Source organism: Thunnus thynnus, chromosome 7 (assembly GCF_963924715.1).
Source record: "Thunnus thynnus chromosome 7, fThuThy2.1, whole genome shotgun sequence".
NCBI lineage: Eukaryota > Metazoa > Chordata > Actinopteri > Scombriformes > Scombridae > Thunnus > Thunnus thynnus.
The window spans coordinates 17,925,736-17,946,002 of record NC_089523.1 but is presented as its reverse complement, the minus strand read 5'-3'; the positions used below and the strand labels follow the sequence as shown (position 1 = coordinate 17,946,002).

The window sequence follows — 20,267 nt, the reverse complement described above, 5'->3', positions numbered from 1 at the left end:
CTATGAGGTTTATTGAAGTTTCAGACCTTAGTCACTGATTACAGCATCTTGTTTACTCCACCAGAGTGAATTATACACTGGTACTGCCTTGTGACCCCTGTCAGCCTTGGGCAAAAGGTGGACATTTGTTTTTCAAGTGTTCCAACACTGAGTGCTACTGTTTCACATTTGCTCATTGACAGCACACAGACCAAAACAAACACTTTCCAGGGCAAGATGACTCCTCTTCCTACACCTCGCACGTAAGGAGACGAAGACAGTCAATGGACAAAGACAAACAGAGTGATTGGCACGTGTGCATGGTGTGTCTCTCTCTCTCTCTCTCTCTCTCTCTCACACACACACACACACACACACACACACACACACACAGAGGCTGGCAGGCACCCACACACACACACACACACACACACACACATCCTCTACTCTTCACCCAACCAGGCAGCATGAATTGAAGTTCTAATCAAAATAAAGACAAAGAAGACACGCCTACTCCTGAGTGCAATGAGGGACATTAAGTCTGAGGGACACCCTGAAACCCCCCCACCCCAACACACACACACACACAAAGAGTAAGAAAGACGACACAATTGCCGCCTTTCTCTCAGTCAGGCAACTCCTAAAGCAGAGGTGAAAGCTCCTTGCCCGCCTGCTGTAGCAGAATAAAGCCATGGATGGGAGGGTCTGTGACTAATTCTCCTCCCAGCGTTGTCCCGTGGGGAGGAGGGGGGTCGCCCTGCACCCTTTGATATCCCTGCCTGCGCTCTTTCAGCCGCCCGCACTTTGTGAGAGCAAGAATAAAAGCAGACACAAAGCTTCCTGCTCCAATCCACACGCTGTCTCGGGGATGGGTAAGCGGGTGGGGGGGATGGGGGTGGCGATGGGGGGGTCTTCCATTTAAATAGGCCAAACACCTGCTGGACTGACGCCCCTTCCGCTCAAACACACCATTTCTCTCTAACCAGTGAGGCAAAGAGACATTTGGGTTGATACATCTATTCAGCTGCACTTTTGTATGAATGATTAAACATTGGTTATAATATGTGATTGGAATGGATGCAGCAGACATAATGGGCCGAGAATAAAAAGGGAAAATGATGCAAAGTCTGATTAGATGGACAGTGAGGTTGGGGTTGAGGTTGTGGAGGTGAGGGGTGGTGGGAGTCACACATTCACAAAAAAGTCTCGGCACCAAAACAAGCAACGGCAATTTGGCCGGATCAAGAAAATGAATTCCCTACACACACACACAAAAGCTAACAAATGCCTTCATTTGGACAGCAACAGCCGACAAGCACCCTTTTGAGCCACCCCAATAGGCTTAGTAATCCATTCCAAAGTGGCAGCTGTCAGAAGAAAAGTTGCTCTGCCTCTCAGACGGGGTTGTGTGTGTCTGAAGTGGATTTGGGTCTTTCTGCCTGGATGGAGGAAGGAGGGGTGGCCAAGTGTCCGGCTGGCGCTCTGTTCAGGGTCGCCCTGTGAGCTCAGCAGGCTGCGGTGAGCCTGAACAATCCTGCCCCAGTCTGGCCAGACAGGCTCTACACTGCTTCTCAATGAAATCACCATGCTGTGTCCGCAAACGTCCATAGGCTCCAGGTTCCATGGGGATTTAATGATCCACACATCCCAAATACTGCTATACCCTTCACTGAAGTTGGGGAAGGAGCAGCTTCTTGTTACTTAAAAAACCATTTGCTCACAAAGTTGATATTTCAACTACAGTTAATATTTGTCCAGAATATCATAAAGCTTTGATTCAGTACAGGGTTTCCCCTATAATTGTACAATGAGATCCCTCCAGACGATTTTTTTTTTTAAATGCCAAAAATAAAGCCAAATACCCATTCATTTGGAAATCAATAACGTTTGGGAGCCTCTGAGCGGCGCTGTTTCAAAACGTGAGTCAATGTCTGTGTCGTTGTCTGGGAAACTCCTGGTAGCGCATCTCCTTTTAAGGAACAGGGCAATACGTAAGTGAGTGAGTGGTTAACATGGAATGAGAGAGCGAGCTGCAGAAAAGTGATGGTAAATGCGATCGGAGCAGAGAAAAAGGTTAGCAGTAAATTTTAAATCTGGCAGTAAATGTACAGTACAAGCTACAGTTTGTCAGTTAATAAATGCTGCGGCTTCTCAAGACCAAGAAAAGTCTTGTCTGTTCTTTCCCAAACTGCTGGAAAAGTGAAGGGGGTTAGCCCTGAAGTTAGCACCAATGGGTTAGCCTAACCTGACGACGCTAAACCATTGACAGTATGTGCTAAACAGAGAAATAGAGAATGGAGAAATGTGTGGCTGCTAAGGACCCCCACCCCCACCAGGCCACCAGGCCAAAGCTGTCAACCTAGGAGAAACATTGGAGTATATATGTACTTAAAATCAATGAAATCAACACACTGTGTCTGCATCTTGCATAGGCTTCAAGCTCCACCAGGAGTCCGGTCTGTCTCTACACATCCCCAATACTGCTACACGTTCACTCATCATCATGTTTCAAAGTAGGGGTGGAAAGAACTCAAAAAGCTTAAAAAAGCAATTGAAACGCAAAAGTATTTATTACAAAAATATTTCAAGTACCATGTTTGTTTCCCCAGAACATCATAAAGCATCAACTGACAATACAAATGTACTTAAAATCAATGACATCACCCTGCTGTATCCGCATCTTCCACAGGGATTTAATGGTCCCTAGTTAATGGTTTAATGGTCTGTCTACACAGATCCAAAATAGTACTATACTCTCAATTATTGTCAGTCTGTGTGATTCCTACTGTAGTAATTTAAAAAGCGCACAAAGATGTTATATAAATTAAAATCTATGTTTGTCCATAATATCATGAAGAAATTAAAGTGAGGTAGGTAAAAGAAACAAATGCAATTAAAGGCTTAATTATATACAATAACTAAATAAACTAACTCAAATATAAAAAATAAACAGAATAAATCAAAATAGAATAGAAACTAGAGATACAACCACTACTATAATATACTATTCGCTGAGTATAGACTGTTCAATTATGTTATTATGCAAGAGCATAGTACACTGTATATTAGTGGATTGAATGAATAGTTTTATTTTCATGTCTGGTTATTGACCCATCCCTCATGGAATCATTCAGACACATTGACCAACAACAAACCAAACATAAACATAACCCTCCTACAAATCACGCTCTAGGAGATAACCCACACATGAAAACAACAAATACACAGTCACAGCCCCATAAGCACAAGACACATTACACACATCCATACAAAACAAAATCTACATATGCATCCATGCATCCCTTAGTGCCAAACACTGTTGAACCAGGTCATAAACCAACAGTCTGCAATCCATATAGAACAGAGTATGAGGGATTTATCTATCATGTTATTCTTCTCCTTCCATCCCATGCTTTAGATATATATTCAGAAAATGCAAATACATTATCAAAAAGGTATTCAATGAAAGCTCAGTCAGGTGGATATTGCTAAAGTAGTGACTGAAATATCTTCCAATACTGTACAAAGTCTGACTGCTACACTATGAAAACAGCTATTATAATCTCCAAAACATGATTCAATAACATATGAAAAAAAAATCAAATTCAAGATAAAAACATAGTTACATGTCTAACCAGTATGTATGTAAATACTGCTGTGCGTCAACTAAATAAGCGTCAGACTAGAAGCACTGGGGCTGCTGGTAAACATCACCACACAGTGTACTCCCACTGCAATGAACGCATGCTGCTCATCATGGAGAAGGAAGATGGTAGTTCGCTAAGGCGAACACACCCCCACATCACACGGCCCGTCAAGAAGGGGCTCGTTGTTATTGTAGCCAGCCCTGCATGCGCACTGTCACTAGCATGTCTCCTTTCTGATCATAAAAAACACGTCGACATACTCGCAATAGCATTTAAACACCGAAGAGAGACATTTTGAGTGTGTGGCTCTGCGTTCGAGCTCAAGCATTAAAAAACCCCCCGTATTATTTTTTGGTACTAGCTACGCACTGGCTGTGCAGAGAAGGGGAAAACATGTCCACCTCCCATTTTCCTATGCATCAGCAATAGCCCCGATGGCTAGCGTGGCGTAGTGCGTAGCATGGTAGCTGTCCTAGCTTTAACACCAAACAGCAAAATTATTTAGTTGTATGTGTGAGCTCCGCCAACTTTAGCTAATATGCTTAACCCCGCTGCATAGCTATATGCTAGCCGGGGGTAAACACGGCAAGCTCCCAAGCAAACCTGCAACTTTAACATCGCTTACGAGAGGATAATAATGGTGTAGTTTTAGCTCTGAGATGTAGACAGCTAGCCTGCGAGCTAACCAACCAGCTATGTTAGCCAAGCTTTGGCTGCAAGGGGTTGACACCTCACTGCAAACAGCCAGCCCCTGAGCTCATATACTATTGATAGAAATGTGGAAGCAAGTAAAGTAAATAATAAACTAGCTGAGTTCACGTTAGCTACTTACAAACCACAATTGTGTGCTCTCGCCTCCTTCAAGTTGACATGTCTTGTTTTCAAACACATTTACACGCTATGTTGAAGCCCCCCAAGCTATTGCACCCTGAGGAAACATCGTTTTAAATATATGTTTATAACAGACACAAGATATTTAAATGCAGTTTTACTGCCGGAAATACGCGTAATAACGCTAATACAGGACGATAACTTTTACTGTGTGTTAATGTACATGCATTTGAAGGCGACATGTCCAGCCGTGAACGCTTCCCATCAAAGCTAATGTCAAGTAGCTAACTAGTAAACCAGTTGTAACGGCTTAGTTACACTGTGAGTTAGTCACCAAATGTGCCAGCAAATGTTCAATGTGTTAACTGATATGTATATTTAATTTAAAGGATGAAACCAAGGAGATCCCTGCAGTGTTTTGGTCGGGGCTAGCACACAGACGTTAGCACCAGTTCATCCCAACTGTGTGGATGTAGCCTGTCCTCAGTCACACTCCAGTAAAAGGTGAGGAAAACTTTCCAGTAAGAGCCGTTGAGACCATACATCTGATAACCGTTTGTTTTGTTTTTCTAGCTAAAGTTAAATGTTGTAAGAGCATTAAAAGTGTGGAGTTTAAGGCCACAGCAGCCCAACTCAAAGTTAACAGAGCATCCTGGCAATGACAAGTTTTCTCACAGCCTCACTTAACGTTAGGAAGAGGGAAAAGATGGTCAACGTTTGGGCAGAGAGAGAGTAACCGTTAGCTCGGAAGAAACGGGCTCCCCCAGATGCACCGTGTCCCCGCAGCTGTCTGACCGATGCTCCCGGGTGACCGCCGGGGCTGCTCCTGCCCCTGTCCTGTGCTTACCTCCCCGCTGCTCGAGTCACTCGATTCCCCCAAAACATCCCGAAATTTCTGCAGGTTGCTCCCGATAGCCGAAGAGACCTGTAGTGCAGCATCAAACCCGGGTCCGAGCCCGGCTGCGTTGGGGTGGGCTCCCGAAACATTCCGCAGAGAGGCAGTAACCCTGATTCGGCCCGCTCTCCTCCCGGTACCGGAGTTGCTGCTCCCTCCGGGCCGAGCGGGGAACCGCCACCGACAGCTGTGCGCCATTTTACACTCTGCCTGTCTGCCCTGCGATCAGAGATACCTCGGTGGGCGGAACCCTAACCCAGCACTTCACATAAACAACCTCCAGCGCAGCCTGCACTCTCACTGGCCGACACGTCGTTATGCATGTTGCGGGGCGGAACTGAAGAAACCCCGACAATGCATTTTCTCAGCGGCCCTATTCAGACTCTGCATGGCTTAATCCAAATCAGGTTCAGGGGCTTTGCCCGGGAAAGAAGCGTCGCACTTGAATCGCAAGGAAGAGCAAGACCGTTAGCTTTCACTGTGGTTTATTGAAACAGGAAGATAAGAAGCCTTTTATAAACTGCAGCCAAACCGAGACAACAGACAATCTACTAACAGGAGGCTGCGATAGTTATCTGTATTAGAATATGTGTTATGGCAGGAGGGAATAGCAATGCATTCCGCACCCAATGAAGGATATTACTCTGCTCCACCACCTCCACTTGCTATGACATTTAACAAGTGAAATTATTATTTCAATAACACCTGCTGCACAAATAGAGTTGTGGTGATTTTTTTCAGCTCCACACATGCATATCAAACAGATAAGAGCAGCTCCATTAGCATACTAGACCCTTGAATTACCACCATGCCTGAATACCCAAACACCCAATATTAAGTCTTGTTATGAGTATAAAAGAGATTGGAAAAAAAGAACTGTCTCTGCAAAAAAATCTTTCTTCAAGATTTTTGACCATATTCTGTCTATCTAAACACACTTCTTATTGCTCTTGTGTGCTTGTGCACACCCATCTCTGTTTTGGGAAGATGCATCATTGGACTGATGGCTCATTGGAAGAGAAGCACCATATGGAGTTATTTCACATGCATGTAATTGATTAATTAACAGAGAATTATAAATACAACTTATGTTTGGCAATAAATTAAGTTAAAGTAGATAAATCTGGTGGGTGGAAATGTTGCAGGTGGATTGATATTGCAAAGGTCCCTTACTAATTTATTATACTATAGCATAAGAAATGTTTTTTCCACCTTGAAATCTTTGCTCCTGGACACTATCATCAGGGATCTTCATCACCTGTAAAACATATGGATTTAATAATACGCATTATTAATTTACAAAGATGTCCTTCATTTAGATTGGCAGCCCTAATATGCTTTCAGAATCTTTAAGTTTCATTACAAATACAGTATCAGCCAAAATACAACTTACAACCTAATATAGATAAAGTTATAGATAATACGTATTTTTTCAAAATAAACACCACTAAATCTCAGAGAGAAAATTGAGCCTCTATTACAGAATAATAGAGAAGCTTATTTGAAAGAACAGTTTGATAAATACCTTTACAGTGAAAGACAAACTATAGCAAGTTGCCTTTGAGAACAATGTAGTTTTGTCAACTTAACATGTTTATATTTTTACTTAGAAACTACTGTCTGTGCTTAAACCCAAACCAAATAACTCAATGTGGGCAAGTGGACAATTTGAACTTGAACTACCACCAAAGTATATGCAAAATATAAAGATGAAAACTACACAATCCAGTAACAAACTTGAAGTTCCTATATCCTGGGGCAGTCTATCAATACTCATGAACAAAAACAGCTATTTTTTATAATAAATGTTTAAGTTTATGATTTCAACTGGATTTAAAAGTTACAACCAGGAGCATCTTATGCACAATGAAGAGGACATTATACTAATCCCCAAGTCATGGGGTCATAGTTTTACACAAAGACATTGCTCCTGTTAGGGATGTGCAGAGAGCCCAGTATTTTTATTTGTATCTGTATTTGTTGAGGCAGCAAAAGTATTTGTATTTGTATTTGAATAAAAGAGGAAAGAGGCTTAAAAATCCAGTTTTTGTTTTTATTACACTTTTAATTTTAGAAAATTAAAGTGTTACAATAAGTGTTCATGAATAAACTACCTTACAAAGGAGGTCCCCACATCAGGTCTCGAACTGGAGTCTCCCAGATCACAGACAACTGCGCTGACTACTGAGTTAGAACTTTACTCATCACCTCATTACAGACAGACCTCTGCCTATTTATACACCAATAACACAGAGACAGCAAAACGTGTCACACGTAGGGAAGAACTTCAAAGGCGGTTCTTGCTTTGCACTTTTCATTTACTGCTTTATTTTTACTTTGTGGAAAGGAGAAGGGAAACAACAGGTTATGGAGAGTCTGTTGGGAGCACTTTGCGTGTGTCAGTAGCTCAGCTTTATCTCTGGGGAACATCCCCAACTCCAGGAGTGATGTCTAAATTAGGAAATGTGCATCATGTAGCAGGTGGATGTGACTCCCCTCGTTGAGACCTGCTGATAGATGTAACAGAGCAGCAGAGGAGAGAAACTGAGATAGCGATGTAACTGACCTGCGCGCTGGTATTTAACATGTTTTTTCTTTCTTCCCGAAAACAAGTAATTTTTAAAATATTTGTATGAAACAACTATTCATAAAAAAACCCCACTATTTGTGCTTTGCCAAATAATGTATTTGTATTTGGGCACATCCCTAGCTCCTGTACAAGTTGTTTGGAAGAGACTTAAGAGTTCAAAAACCCTCCAAACGGAGACAGATACATGCTACCCAAAGACATCTGAGACTGTTTATATTACTTAAAAGTAAAATATTCATAGTGTAATATTTAATATTTACCATAGCCTCATGATTCAATATACATCATTCACAAATATCAGTTAGTGTATTGGTAAAGTATCTAAATTTAATGATCTATTTCAATTGACTGATATCGTATACTGGTAAAGAAAACACTCTGCTATCATATTCCTGAATAAGAATATAACAGTGTCTTATATAATGCACATTTGTTTTATTTCTTAATCATACTGTACATCCAAAATAAACATTTTATAATGATAATTAAAACAAAAATATTGCATTATAATTTAACCCATGTAATCATCCAGGTGGTAGATATTCAACATACAGTATGAGGGCATGCCAACAAACACATAATCTTTCTCTCACATTTTGCCATTTTATACATTTGATTTTGAATTAAAACTCTTTAATTGAAAAAAGCTTCTCAAAAACAAGTGATCTTTTTCTCACCATCTTTCTTTAATATTCTACCCGCAGCTCTCTATATGCCTCAAAGCAACAAACTAATAGTAAAGTCTCAACTGTATGAAACAAGTCAGACCCTCATTGGCTGACATTACCGCAAGGCTCGTGGTTTTAGGCACCGATTCTATTGATCAGCTGTTTGCCCACGTTGAAACACTACGCTTGCACACAACAAAAAATCCTTTCAAAACGCTATATCGGGGTTACATCAGTTAATCACATAAATGTTAATGACGTAAAGGGGAATGACGACTATTATACACACTGCCAGTCAAAGATCATTGAACACTCCATATTTTGGCATTTTGTGGTTCAATCAAGAAATTTAACCTTAAAATTAAGACCATACATGGAATAGATGTAATGATTTTCCAGTTTAAAAATCAGAAGCAAAGACCAGTAACAGCCAGTGGTGTTCAACATGTCATGAATGACGTCATGCCTTCTGATACTGAAAGCTGCAGTGCTAAAATACATTAAGTGGTAGTTTCTTTGTAAGACACTTTTATTTCTCAGAGTAATACCTAAATTTATACTTACAAACCATGTTCTAGTGTTCACAGGAAGACATTTTGGTTACTCAGTATAGACATACATATATATATATATATATATATATATATATATATATATATATATATATATATATATATATATATATATATATATATATATATATATATATATATATATATATATATATTTACCTTTACTGCCTTGCACTACTAAGAAGTGATAATAAGGCAACTGACGACTGCCACGTTGGAGTACTACTGCCAATTTAAAAACAATATGTGAGGAAAAAAAGTTTTTCCAAAGATTTATTTTGCTTGTTTGTTGTCCAAGATGTCATTGGAGCAATTAATTTAAATTTCTAACAGCTGTGAGCAGCTCTTGCACTTCCACTCTGCATTTCAGTATGAGCAACAGTGTCCTTTCAACCTTTCATTTAATGATCTATTAATTAGTGAGCTCTCATATCCTAACAAGATCTTTAATTGGTGCTTAATTAAAGACAGTTGCACTTAAAAGAAATCACCCTTATTACGCCTATAAAATATACAGACAGTTCCAAGACAAATGTGCAGAGTTGTGCCACAGGAGAGCAAATCTATATCTTTGCCAATAAAATAAGAGCCACACACATTTTAATCCAGTTTTATCTATGCCTCACATTTAATTTCTAATTTTATTTACAATGAGCATGCTGCTTGAGTTTCAGCCAAAAGTGCTAAAATATAGGGTGTTCAAAAACATAAAAAGGCAGTGTATCACGTATTCTTACTGTAGGTGAAATTATGGTCAAATCATTAACAGTTTCATCTTTGTTCTGCCATCTGAGTTCCCAAAAATACTTACCTCGCAGTATAAAATCTTGTTAGCGCCAGCAGGTAAGTCACAAGTTCATATAGTACATTCAACAAGTCTTGTTGAACAGATACTCCTGGCCACAGTTCTGAATGTGATGATAACTAATTAATACACAGTATTCAGAGAGAGAGAGAGAGAGAGAGAGAGAGGAACCAGAGGTTGTGTTGCCCTACTAATGTTTACCATAGGGCATTATGGGAGTCAAACAGCTACTGTGTGTGTATATTGAACTTGTCACCAGCCGGTGGGCTACAGTTTGCCTGGACTGTTGTCACAGAGATAATCCACTGAGCATGAAGGCTGCATGAAAGGCTAATGCAATGTTAGTCGGACCGGAGGAGTCAGAAGAAATCCACAGAGGCAAGCACACCATGGATTAGCTGAGAAGCAGAGAGGAGCACACTAGACGTGGGCCGGGAGAGAAAACGGGGGTGCAGTCATTGTTTATCACAGCGAGGGATCGAGGCTAGCCACTAGGTCCCATCTGCAGCCTCTCCTGCTTATGCTTATCCAGCCACTGCAAGATCTGCTGTTTGAGTTCCTCATTTGGCCTGATCTGATCCATGGTTAGGGGACTGCGGTTGAATGGGTCTGTCTGGTCGCTGAAAGGAGGACAGAAATCAATAAGTGGTTCCTTATTTGACTCCTGCACACCAGCTTTATACATATACATAAAGCCCTTAGCAACTAATCAGATGATAGAACAAAGAAAAGACAATTTATGACCAACATAAAAATCAAATGGGTACCAATGCCTTGTAGATATCACCTCGAGAGAATTTCAGTGCTTTGTCGGAAGTAACAAACCTGAGGAGATGCCTGGCTATAGTTGAGCGGTCAACTGTGACATTGGAGGATGGGAGAAGAACAGGATCAAGCATCAAGGTTGACATGATGGGGTCTAAGAACTCATCTGGGGCATCTGAATAAGTCTCCTCTTCTTGCTGCTGTCTGTCTGCATGGGACTAAAGCAGAGACAGAATGACGTCCAACGTTTGAAGAATTTCCTGCCGCATACACCACAGTGACCACTGCATAGATTCATAAGGTTTGTAAAAACTCAACATGAATTCCAGGATTATCTCTGACAAACATATGTCAAATGATACCTTTATTTTATCAGCAAGGAGTCCAAAACCCACAATCATGTCCCCAGGTTTGTTGATCTTCTTTAGTACCCTAACTGTCTGGGAGAAGAGGGTAGGAGAATACGATCGTCCATCCTTTGGGACTGTGGCACAGAAATTCTCCTCATCTCTGCCAAAGACAAAAACACTTTAAATTTGGAAACCAAAAATAGTGTTTGTACTCAGCAGTGTGCCACTGTATTTCTTCTCCAGAGAATATGGCCTCAATAAAAGAACAAAATTAAAAGAAGAAAATATCAACACATACTGCTAAATGTTTATTTTGAAGTTTATTGTCCTTTGTTTCCAATTATATCATCTATTTAGGATGTAAAAGAAGTGTGTTCACAACATACCCCAGGTTCAGGTAGATGGTGCAGATATCAGAAACAAGCTGCTGGGGCTTGAAGTCAAATTCACTGAAGTCCTTGACTTTAAGGGCACCCATCTTAGGACCCACCAGGTGCTGCAGGAAGTAGTTAAGCATGGAGATGATCCTCTCAGCCAGGAAGGGGTGCACAAAGATCCCCTTGATCTCTGGAAACGAGGAAAATGGTTAAAGAAAAAAAAACATGAGGCAGATGAAGACAAACTTTAAATGGATTCATCAATATGAAGAATCAAATCTGCCTGACCTGAGGTGAGGAAGGCCAGTGTGCCAATGGTCTCGTTGGACATGATATTGTGGAAGCGGCCCAGCTGTCCAAACATCTGCAGGCTTGACTCCTTCTCTCTCCGGGCATCAGGGGCCAGACCGTCCCACTCCCCTCGATCCCGCTCCAGCTGCAGAACCTTGATTTTACTCAGGTACTACAAAAAAAAAGTAGACACACATATGAATTTCATTTTTCTAAACTGAGCTCATGAAAAATGGTGAATCTTACACAAAACACTGCTAAGATAATAAATTAAATGAAATTAATAATTTTACTATGTATTTAACAGATGTGGAAACATGGTATATGTTATGATGGTATATACATTTTGCATGTATAGAAGGTTGTGAACAAAATGCATCACAGTCTCACCTGAATAGCCTCATCCAGTAAGTAGATGGCATCGTTCATCAGTAAGTTGAGGAACCTGAGGAACAGAGGGGGGTTCATGGCCTCCAGATTGTCAGATGCATAGTCTGCCAAATGCTGAAACACAGAAGTTCAACAAAATGAAAAACATATTAAGATCAATCAACTTAATAAAATACAGTTCGCCTATACATATATATATATATATATATATACGGTACCAGTCAAAAGGTTGGACATACTTTCTCATTCAAGGGAATGGGAAGGTGTGTCCAAACCTTTGACTGGTAATACATTATGTATACACAAAATCACTTAGAAGTAAACTATGTACACCTTTTTTGCTCCCACTCATTCCTTTATTGTCTTTTAGAAAGCTACTGTATATAAGGAAACATCCTGAACAGTTTATCAGTAAATCAAAGGCGACAGATTATTTACTCCTTCACCTTTCCTCACTACTACTCAACTCTAACCAGAAAATAACAGATGAGACGGGTGAGAGAGTGAGGAAAAATGAAGGCCTTCTGGAAAAGCGTATTTTCTGCTCCGTCACTAAAAATCAACGTCAGTTATTGATGAAGTTGCCTAATCATAAACTCCAAAATACACTTCAGAGCCCAGCAAGATTTTTATGTACAACCTAAAGAAAATATTGACATCATATCTATATTCTTCCTATGTTGCCATCTTGCCAGTGCTCCTCTAATACCAACATCATTATACAGTAATTCAACAGTATGAAGTCTGAACACACATTTATCAATTTCTTATTATGCCTACAGCGGTGAATGATTTTTTACGTAAGAGCATTTTTCATGAAAGGGGCTGAAGGAGTTTGTTTCTAGCTACTGAGAAAACAGTTTAATAGGATGAAGAATGTCAAAGATACTCAGTTCTTAATACCTTGATACTCTCTCTATAGTTCTCTTTGCCCCACATGTACTTGAGGATGGGATACATGGGTCTTCTGTAGTTGAACTTCTGTTCAAACTGATGAGGATCACCTGAAGAAAAAACAAGAGCAAAACTAAACAAAGTCAAATGTTTATCACTGCTACTATGCTTTTGTTTTCACTTCTTCGAGCTTCTCCCCTTATCTTCATCTCCAGAATACACACAGGTGCGCACACACAATCCAGCATCTTAACAGTTTCACCTGATTCGAAAAAAAAAGACTTGTAACTTTAATACAAAGATAAAAGATAAAATCCTTCACATTCCAATTCAAAACTTACAAGGAAAACAACTATGTGCTTCACCTGTGAATTCAATGTCTACAAACACAGTGATGAGGGCCTCGGCCAGCTGAGGTGCGTGTCTGTAGGAGCAGAAGACTCTCTCTCGCTGGAACACGATTGGCTGAGCAGCACCGGGAGCCACGGGCTCCATGTGGGGCATCACTGCTTCTAAAACCTCTGCCAGCTTTGCTCTTAAATGTGGGTTCTTCATCCTGTTGGGGGACGCAGGAAAGGAGGGTTTGGAGCAATGCACTATTCAAACCCTATTGGGATCACAATTCTTCCTTTCAGGTCACCTGACACCAGACTATAATCATGACAGATTAAATCACGTACCTCTCTACGTTACCCATGAAGACAGTGATGAAGTTAAGAATCTGCTCCAGACTTTCAGAAGAAGTCTCCAAAATGTCGTCAGCAAATCGACGCAGGAAGATGAAAAAATCTCCCAAATTCTCTGCAAAGAATTCTGAAAAAAAAACCACTTAACTCATAACTATGACGTTGAGAAATATGAAAAATGATTGAAAATCACTACCTTACATCACATGTAGTAATTTCACAACATTTTGCAGTATCCACTGTGCAGAGGTTCAAATTTAAGTTTTCTATTCCACTGTATTTGTAGAGAAGTGGAAAATGCGACGTACCTGGTACATAGCAGAGCATAGTACTCTGTAGAGAGGGCAGGGGGAAACTGAGTGCTACATGTTCAGGCCCCTGGTTTCCCACACCAAGCTGAACCAGCAGAGCAGCAGTGGAAGCTTGGAGGTTAAGGCAGCATTGCAGCATGGCAGGCTGCGTGGTGGCAGCTTTGGTTGACAGATAAACAATCATCAGACGCTCAAACTGCTCCAGGAGCTGCTCCGACATTGGGTTGCCTGTTCGCTGGGCCTCCTGCCATGTCACCTGGAGCCGATGGAGAGACTGGTTCATCTTCACCATCTGCTCGTGGAGTCTGCACATGCACATTATGCATGCACACAGGTGCGTGGACACAAACAGAACAAGACAGCATAGGTTAATGCCGACATATGGCGCAAACATGAGGAACATACGTTGTTGTGGGATCTATGGAACTGTGAAGGCTTTATTTGAGGAAACTCTTGTTATTCTCTTAAACTTCTATATGGAAGATACATTGTTTGACTGATTATGTGCACCTGTGGAAGCCGAGATGCAGGGTGAGTTGTGTGAGTATGAGGTTTTCAGTCAGCAGGCTGTAAGACTGTGCAGACTCCACCGGCTGCTGAGGGGGCACAGGGATCAGACAGGTTTCCTTGTCGAGACCTGGTGCATGATATAGGTGATCATTCAGTTGTGACATTTAATGTACATTTTTGGAAAAATTTATTTAATAAAACAGCTGTAGAAAAACACTATTAACCCAATTTTAAAAACAAAACAAATCCCACAGCTGCCACATTAATACTGTATATATTAACCTCTTGCATGCACATTGCGATTGCGCCTCTCTTCTTCGCTCAGCTCTTTGAGTGCGCAGTAGGAGGGGTTGAAGGTGAGCAGTTTGGGCGAACGTGGCCTGCAGAAGGGCTGGCACAGCTTCAGAAGTGCTGCACCCAAATTTAAGAAGAACGCATCTGAGGCGTACATCTGGAAGAAGATCTCAGGCATCTGATTGGCCCATATTTTGGCTCGGCCGGCGTTAGCCTGCAGACAGCTGCCCAACCATGAGAGGAGCAGGTGGCGTGTCTCACCAGACCGCTGGAGCAAGTTTTTCAAGATCTGGTGCAGCTTCTCATGAAACTGGCCCATAAACTGCAACACAAGGAGGGTAAAGATCATTAGCCCTCTTACTTTGCTTTGACAATCAAGGTGACTTCACTCACAACCTCAAACTAAACAGAATCTGCTCACCTGGTGGATGTTGGCCTCCTGGACCTTTGTCTCCTGAGCGCTGGAGCGGGAGGGGTTCAGGAAGTAGCCATGACCCTCCACCACACCAGGGGTTTTCAATAAGCAAGAGATACTTAAAACTGCCCCTAAAAGGCTTTTCTGGTACTGCAAACCATTAGCTGGATCTTTGGGTTGAATGTGTTCCACCAACACCTAGAAAAACCAAAACTGTTGTTGTCACAGCAGATACTTTATGTTACAATCAGCAAACAAAATGTCTCTGTGTGTCTCCTGACCTTCGCAATGTCTTTATTGTGGCTGAAATAGAGGAGAACATCTAGGTAGGAGTAGAGGAGAGGTTGGCACAGATCCAAATCCTTGATGCGCCCCTGGAAGATATCAAACACCGGTACTATCACCTCCTCAAAAGTACGGACCTCCTGATCAGTGAACAGGCCAGCAATGACCTCCTCCACAAACTCAATCACCTCTTCTGGCTCTGAAATGCAGAGAATTGGAAAAAAATTAGAGGCAAAGCTTCACGAAAGACAACAGACAAAACAAGTGCAGACAAACATAGAATGAGAGGAAAAAAAAGAGAACACATTTGGACACTTTTGGCTCAATCAAAAACCTACGTGCTCCACTGAAAGCTTCCAGCAGCAGGTCCAGAAGCTGTTCGTAGACATTCTGGCTGATGTAGATCTCTGGGGTGAGCAGTACCGTCTGTGTGTTTGAAACTGTCAGGTTCTTACAGCGAACAGCAAACGACAGTAACTTCTCTGGTACTTTCGTCACCTGGTGCACAGACAGTCAAGAGGCCACTGAATTATAGAAGAGCATGGGTCATTTTTACAGTCCAATGACTAAGAATAGACTATAACTGAGGGCAATCTCTGAAAAACCTTTTAGAAAATAGTTACGCTCAAATTCTTCAATTACAGTCATGTAGAAAAAACTTTCACCTCTTCCTTTGCCCTTTGGTAGCAGGCGAAAAGGTAAGGGATGGCACATTTCTCTCCAGCGTCACGGTCAGCAGACAGGTTCACAGCGCTGCATGATGTCATGTAGATGAGGTGGTTTCCTGGCTCTAACAGCAGCAGACGGTTAAAAAGCGCCTGGATGAAAGAGTAAAAACATCACAGATTACAACTTAATCTCAGCCTTATTTTGTGCCTAAAGAATGCCCTTGGCATTGCTTACAGGTTGCATTTTCTTCACTGATTGTACAAAACGTTTAGTGCTTTGTTGAGAGGAATGAAACAAGACAGAAGAAAGGAGCGCTGACATAAATAGTGATGACATCAGACCTGCTCTATGTTGTCCATGTCCAGCCAGTCCTGTCCATCTAGATCTGCAGCCATCTCCTCCAAGTACACACAGCGAGGAGGGATCCCATTACCTCCTCTCAGACTGGGGTCACCTAGGTAAGAGAACAAAACCAGGATGTATTAAACAAAAAGAGTTAAAATAATGTTACATATAACAACGCACAAGCTTAAACCAAACCATGAACACTGGATTAATTGTATTTAAGGAATAAATCAACAGCTCAACATCTGAATAAATAAGACACAGGAGGATTAAATGCACAGCAAAAATTTGCTCTGGTTTATTTCAGAATGAGGTGGCTGAGGGATTTGTTTAGGGGCTCTATGTGTAAATAGGGGAGGGGGGAGGGGGGTCTTTTTGACTGCATTTCCTGAAAATGATGACTCATCCTAAGCAGTCTCAGTGGTGGAGAGACCCAGTAGAGATTTCACAGTGTGTGAAGTATGTGTGAGGGGGATGATGAGTCATCTGTTACTAACTGGAAACTTTAAATTTGACATTCAAGATGGCTATCATCATCCAACGATACCACTGAGAGCAACAGAACACACTCTGCAGCTATTTAGGATACACACAGTTACATCATCAAGCACTTAGCTGTCCGTTTAACGTCTCATTCACATCGGTGCAAGGACCTGGGGAGATGGTTTGCTGGAGTTTTAAAAGGCAACGTGGATTATCTGACCTGGATCTACACCCACCTCTCACACCCAGGCTTTTACATACTGATCATCTTTGATATGAGGGTGAACACAGGTCACTGAAGAAAGGATTGCTACTGTTTTACTGTGAACCTATGGCTACAATAACTATACTAGATGTTGCAGAATTTTAGATATTGCATCTGTGCCGTCCAATTACACATTACACCCCATTCAGACTGTATCTGAATGGGGTGTAATGTGTAATTCTCTGGTTTATAAGTAAAGTGGTTAAAATTATACTACAGACTGGAATCTTTGATAACAGCGATCAGTGGCAGCTGTCTTATCAGGTGGATCCAACACATATTCAATAGACCTGCATCCTACGCACCTCCGCTACATGAAAGGGGGTATACGTTATCAAAGTCTCCTTTTACTTACTGTTGTCCAGGGTGATGAGAAATATACGCTGGATCATGTGATTGACATTGAGCTGTTCACACAGCTCCTGCCGGGATCGGAAGGAGCGGCTGATCTCTGCCACAGAGTCGTCATTGTCATCAACACTGTCTGACACAGAGTTTTCTGACTCTGACTGGCTCTCTCCTGAGTCCTCCACTGCAATATGAGACGCAGAAAGTAAGTATGGAACCATGCGGATAAATTTCATCCAGATTTTAGTATGACTTATAATGACTAAAAACAAAAGATGAGATTATGTTGTGTATGTGTTTAGTGTGAACTGCAGTTAATCCATACAAGTACTGGCTATAGTTGTTATTTGAGGACTGCAGCAGCTCTGACTTCTCTACTCACATGGTGGTTCAGCAGACACTTGTGCTGGTTTCTGGCCTGATGCAAACTGTTTGGCATCAGCCAGTGAGCCGAAGAGGGCAGCAAAGGGGTTGCAGGAGATGTTCTGGTTGTTGTTGCCCTGGTCAGTCATCTCACTGGGGCTCAACACTCACTCCATCCAAGATCCCAGCCTTAAAGAGCGATGAGGACACAACAAATAAACAGAAATGAAACGAAACAGAAGAGTAACCAAGTAAGGGATTAGTGAGTATATACAGTATATTTCCACATACAGTACACATGAAATCATTGTCCCAATATTATCATGACCTAACTCTTATAATACAATACAATGCAGAGCTCCCTGATCGCACGTAGTATCATCACTTCATGTCTCTAGGCCACCACAAACCAAATTAAATCCCTACTTTACATCAAAATGTGCCCTACAGTTAACACATGTAATTATCTTTTTTTCTGTATGGGGAGTTGTTTAAAGTCAGTATTTTATGGAGAAGGTACTTTAGGGTCAGTTGGCAATCTTCCTCTTCTCCTTTGGAGTTTTCCAGCAGATGTCGACCTTGATGTTGCATTACTGCCTCCCTCTGAGTTTAATTCCCCTCATTGCTCAGGTCCTTCAGTCATTTAATCAGTCCAGCTGTCCTTAAAGATTGTCCCCTCACCACTACCTCCCCACTGTAGAGTGCATTTTAGTCCTTATCTCTGCAATCCTGAAAACATTTCTCTTCTTTTTACCTCATATTTTCTGCATGTTATAAAGGCATGCTCTACTGTTGTCTAAATAATGTTAAGTGTGCTATTTAGATTACGGTGTCCAATTTTCAATCTGCTCATTATTACATCCTCGTTACTATCTCTTCACCTACTTCTCACCTTAATTGGATGGAAATACGGTTTCAACTCTTCAATTCTGACTTTGATGTTTCCCTTTTTGTTTAGCCAGCTTGTCTACTTTCTTGTTTCCCAGAACGCACATGAATGTGACCTTTTAGTCCCAGGTCTACTATTCTTTAGTAATGCTTTAATAGAGCGATTGTACTTCATTTAAAGGACGGGTTCACAATTTTTCAAGTCTGTCTTAAAACAACAGTCAGGTGCCCAAATGAACATTGAAATAGGTTTTTCTTGTTGTAATCATTCCCCCTGTTCATACTGGCTATTAGAAGATCCCTTCATAATCCACAAGCCTCCTTCTGTGAAAAAATGTATTTAAAAGTTTATCTGAAGCTAATATAAATCTTCAGATAGTCAAATCAAGTGTCTTTTTAGTGCCAAAGTCCCTCTTATTGTTACTATACCTCCACTGCAGCTCAACAGGGAAACAAAACGAGGGAATTTGATGCTAAAAGACTGTAAAAGTGGCAGATATCCAGTTGATGTGACTAACTCAGACTGCTTAAGCCTCATATAAGCCTAAGATAAACTTTTAAATGCATTTTTTGCACAAAATGACTGGATTTGGCCTACATCACTTACATGGAAAACACTTTTAATGGCCAGTATAAACATGAGGAATGATTACAGCGAGGAAAACCCCTCTCAGTGTTCATGTGAGCACCTGACTGTTGTTTTAAGACACACTTGAGAAATTTGTGAACCTTTAAACTGCTGCTAAGATCTCACCGTTACGATGTTGTTTATCAGTTCAGCAACTCGTGATACTTCATGGAGCTGTCTTATTTCGACAGTGTCATGTCACCTGTTAAGCAATTCAGCAGGTAAGGCCGGGGTTTCTTGTCGACGCTAGTCAGCTAGCAGGGTTATCTAGCAGCACTGGGCTAGTTAGCAAGTTAGCTAAGCTGTCACCACGGCTCCATTTCCACACTCATTTCAGAAACTCTTACCAGAATCTCCTGCCTCACCTGTCTAAGTCATGAATACAAATCATAAAGAGTGCTGTCGTACCTGTTTGACGAGGGGGGTCAATGTATGTTTTAGATTAAGAAATCGCTTCTAGGAAACCAGCAGTTCCTCAGTAAATAGAAATGTAAACGTCATCAAAATGAGACGGAGCGCTGAGTGGCTCAACTCAAACTTCACGGCAGGCAGAAAGTAAAGAAGTACATTTACTCAAGTACTATACTTAAGGACAATTTTGAGGTATTATACTTTAGTACCCTGACCGTATTTATACTTTACTTGAGTATTTCTATTTTATGCTACTTTATACTTCCACTCCACTTCATTTTCAGAGGGAAATATCGTACTTTCTACTCCACT

General features: G+C 41.2%; 2 protein-coding genes across 3 annotated transcripts in view; both read right to left on the bottom strand.

Annotated features, from left to right (window-relative positions):
• The window catches only part of kmt2a (lysine (K)-specific methyltransferase 2A), a 43,616-nt gene extending 37,704 nt beyond the window's left edge, over positions 1-5,912 (bottom strand). Inside the window, exon 1 of one of the 2 annotated variants that reach the window (XM_067594689.1) lies at positions 5,305-5,912. In XM_067594689.1, the coding sequence (XP_067450790.1) occupies positions 5,305-5,550 (246 nt within the window). In that variant the 5' untranslated portion in view covers positions 5,551-5,912. The remainder of the gene's footprint in view (positions 1-5,304) is intronic. The other variant, XM_067594688.1, reaches the window with a different exon arrangement.
• A 2,445-nt stretch (positions 5,913-8,357) lies between these two features.
• Positions 8,358-20,065, bottom strand: ube4a (ubiquitination factor E4A (UFD2 homolog, yeast)). Its single transcript, XM_067594687.1, has 20 exons — positions 19,953-20,065; positions 18,048-18,217; positions 17,673-17,849; positions 16,566-16,678; positions 16,221-16,373; positions 15,894-16,053; positions 15,552-15,754; positions 15,277-15,468; positions 14,844-15,177; positions 14,562-14,688; positions 14,049-14,356; positions 13,735-13,867; positions 13,420-13,610; positions 13,064-13,164; positions 12,161-12,274; positions 11,768-11,942; positions 11,489-11,669; positions 11,115-11,262; positions 10,813-10,970; positions 8,358-10,607 (listed from the first exon to the last, which is right to left on the bottom strand). The coding sequence occupies exons 2-20, from the start codon at positions 18,175-18,177 to the stop codon at positions 10,472-10,474; spliced, it is 3,234 nt and encodes a 1,077-aa protein (XP_067450788.1). The 5' UTR covers positions 18,178-18,217; positions 19,953-20,065; the 3' UTR covers positions 8,358-10,471.
• Between the last annotated feature and the right edge of the window lie 202 nt (positions 20,066-20,267).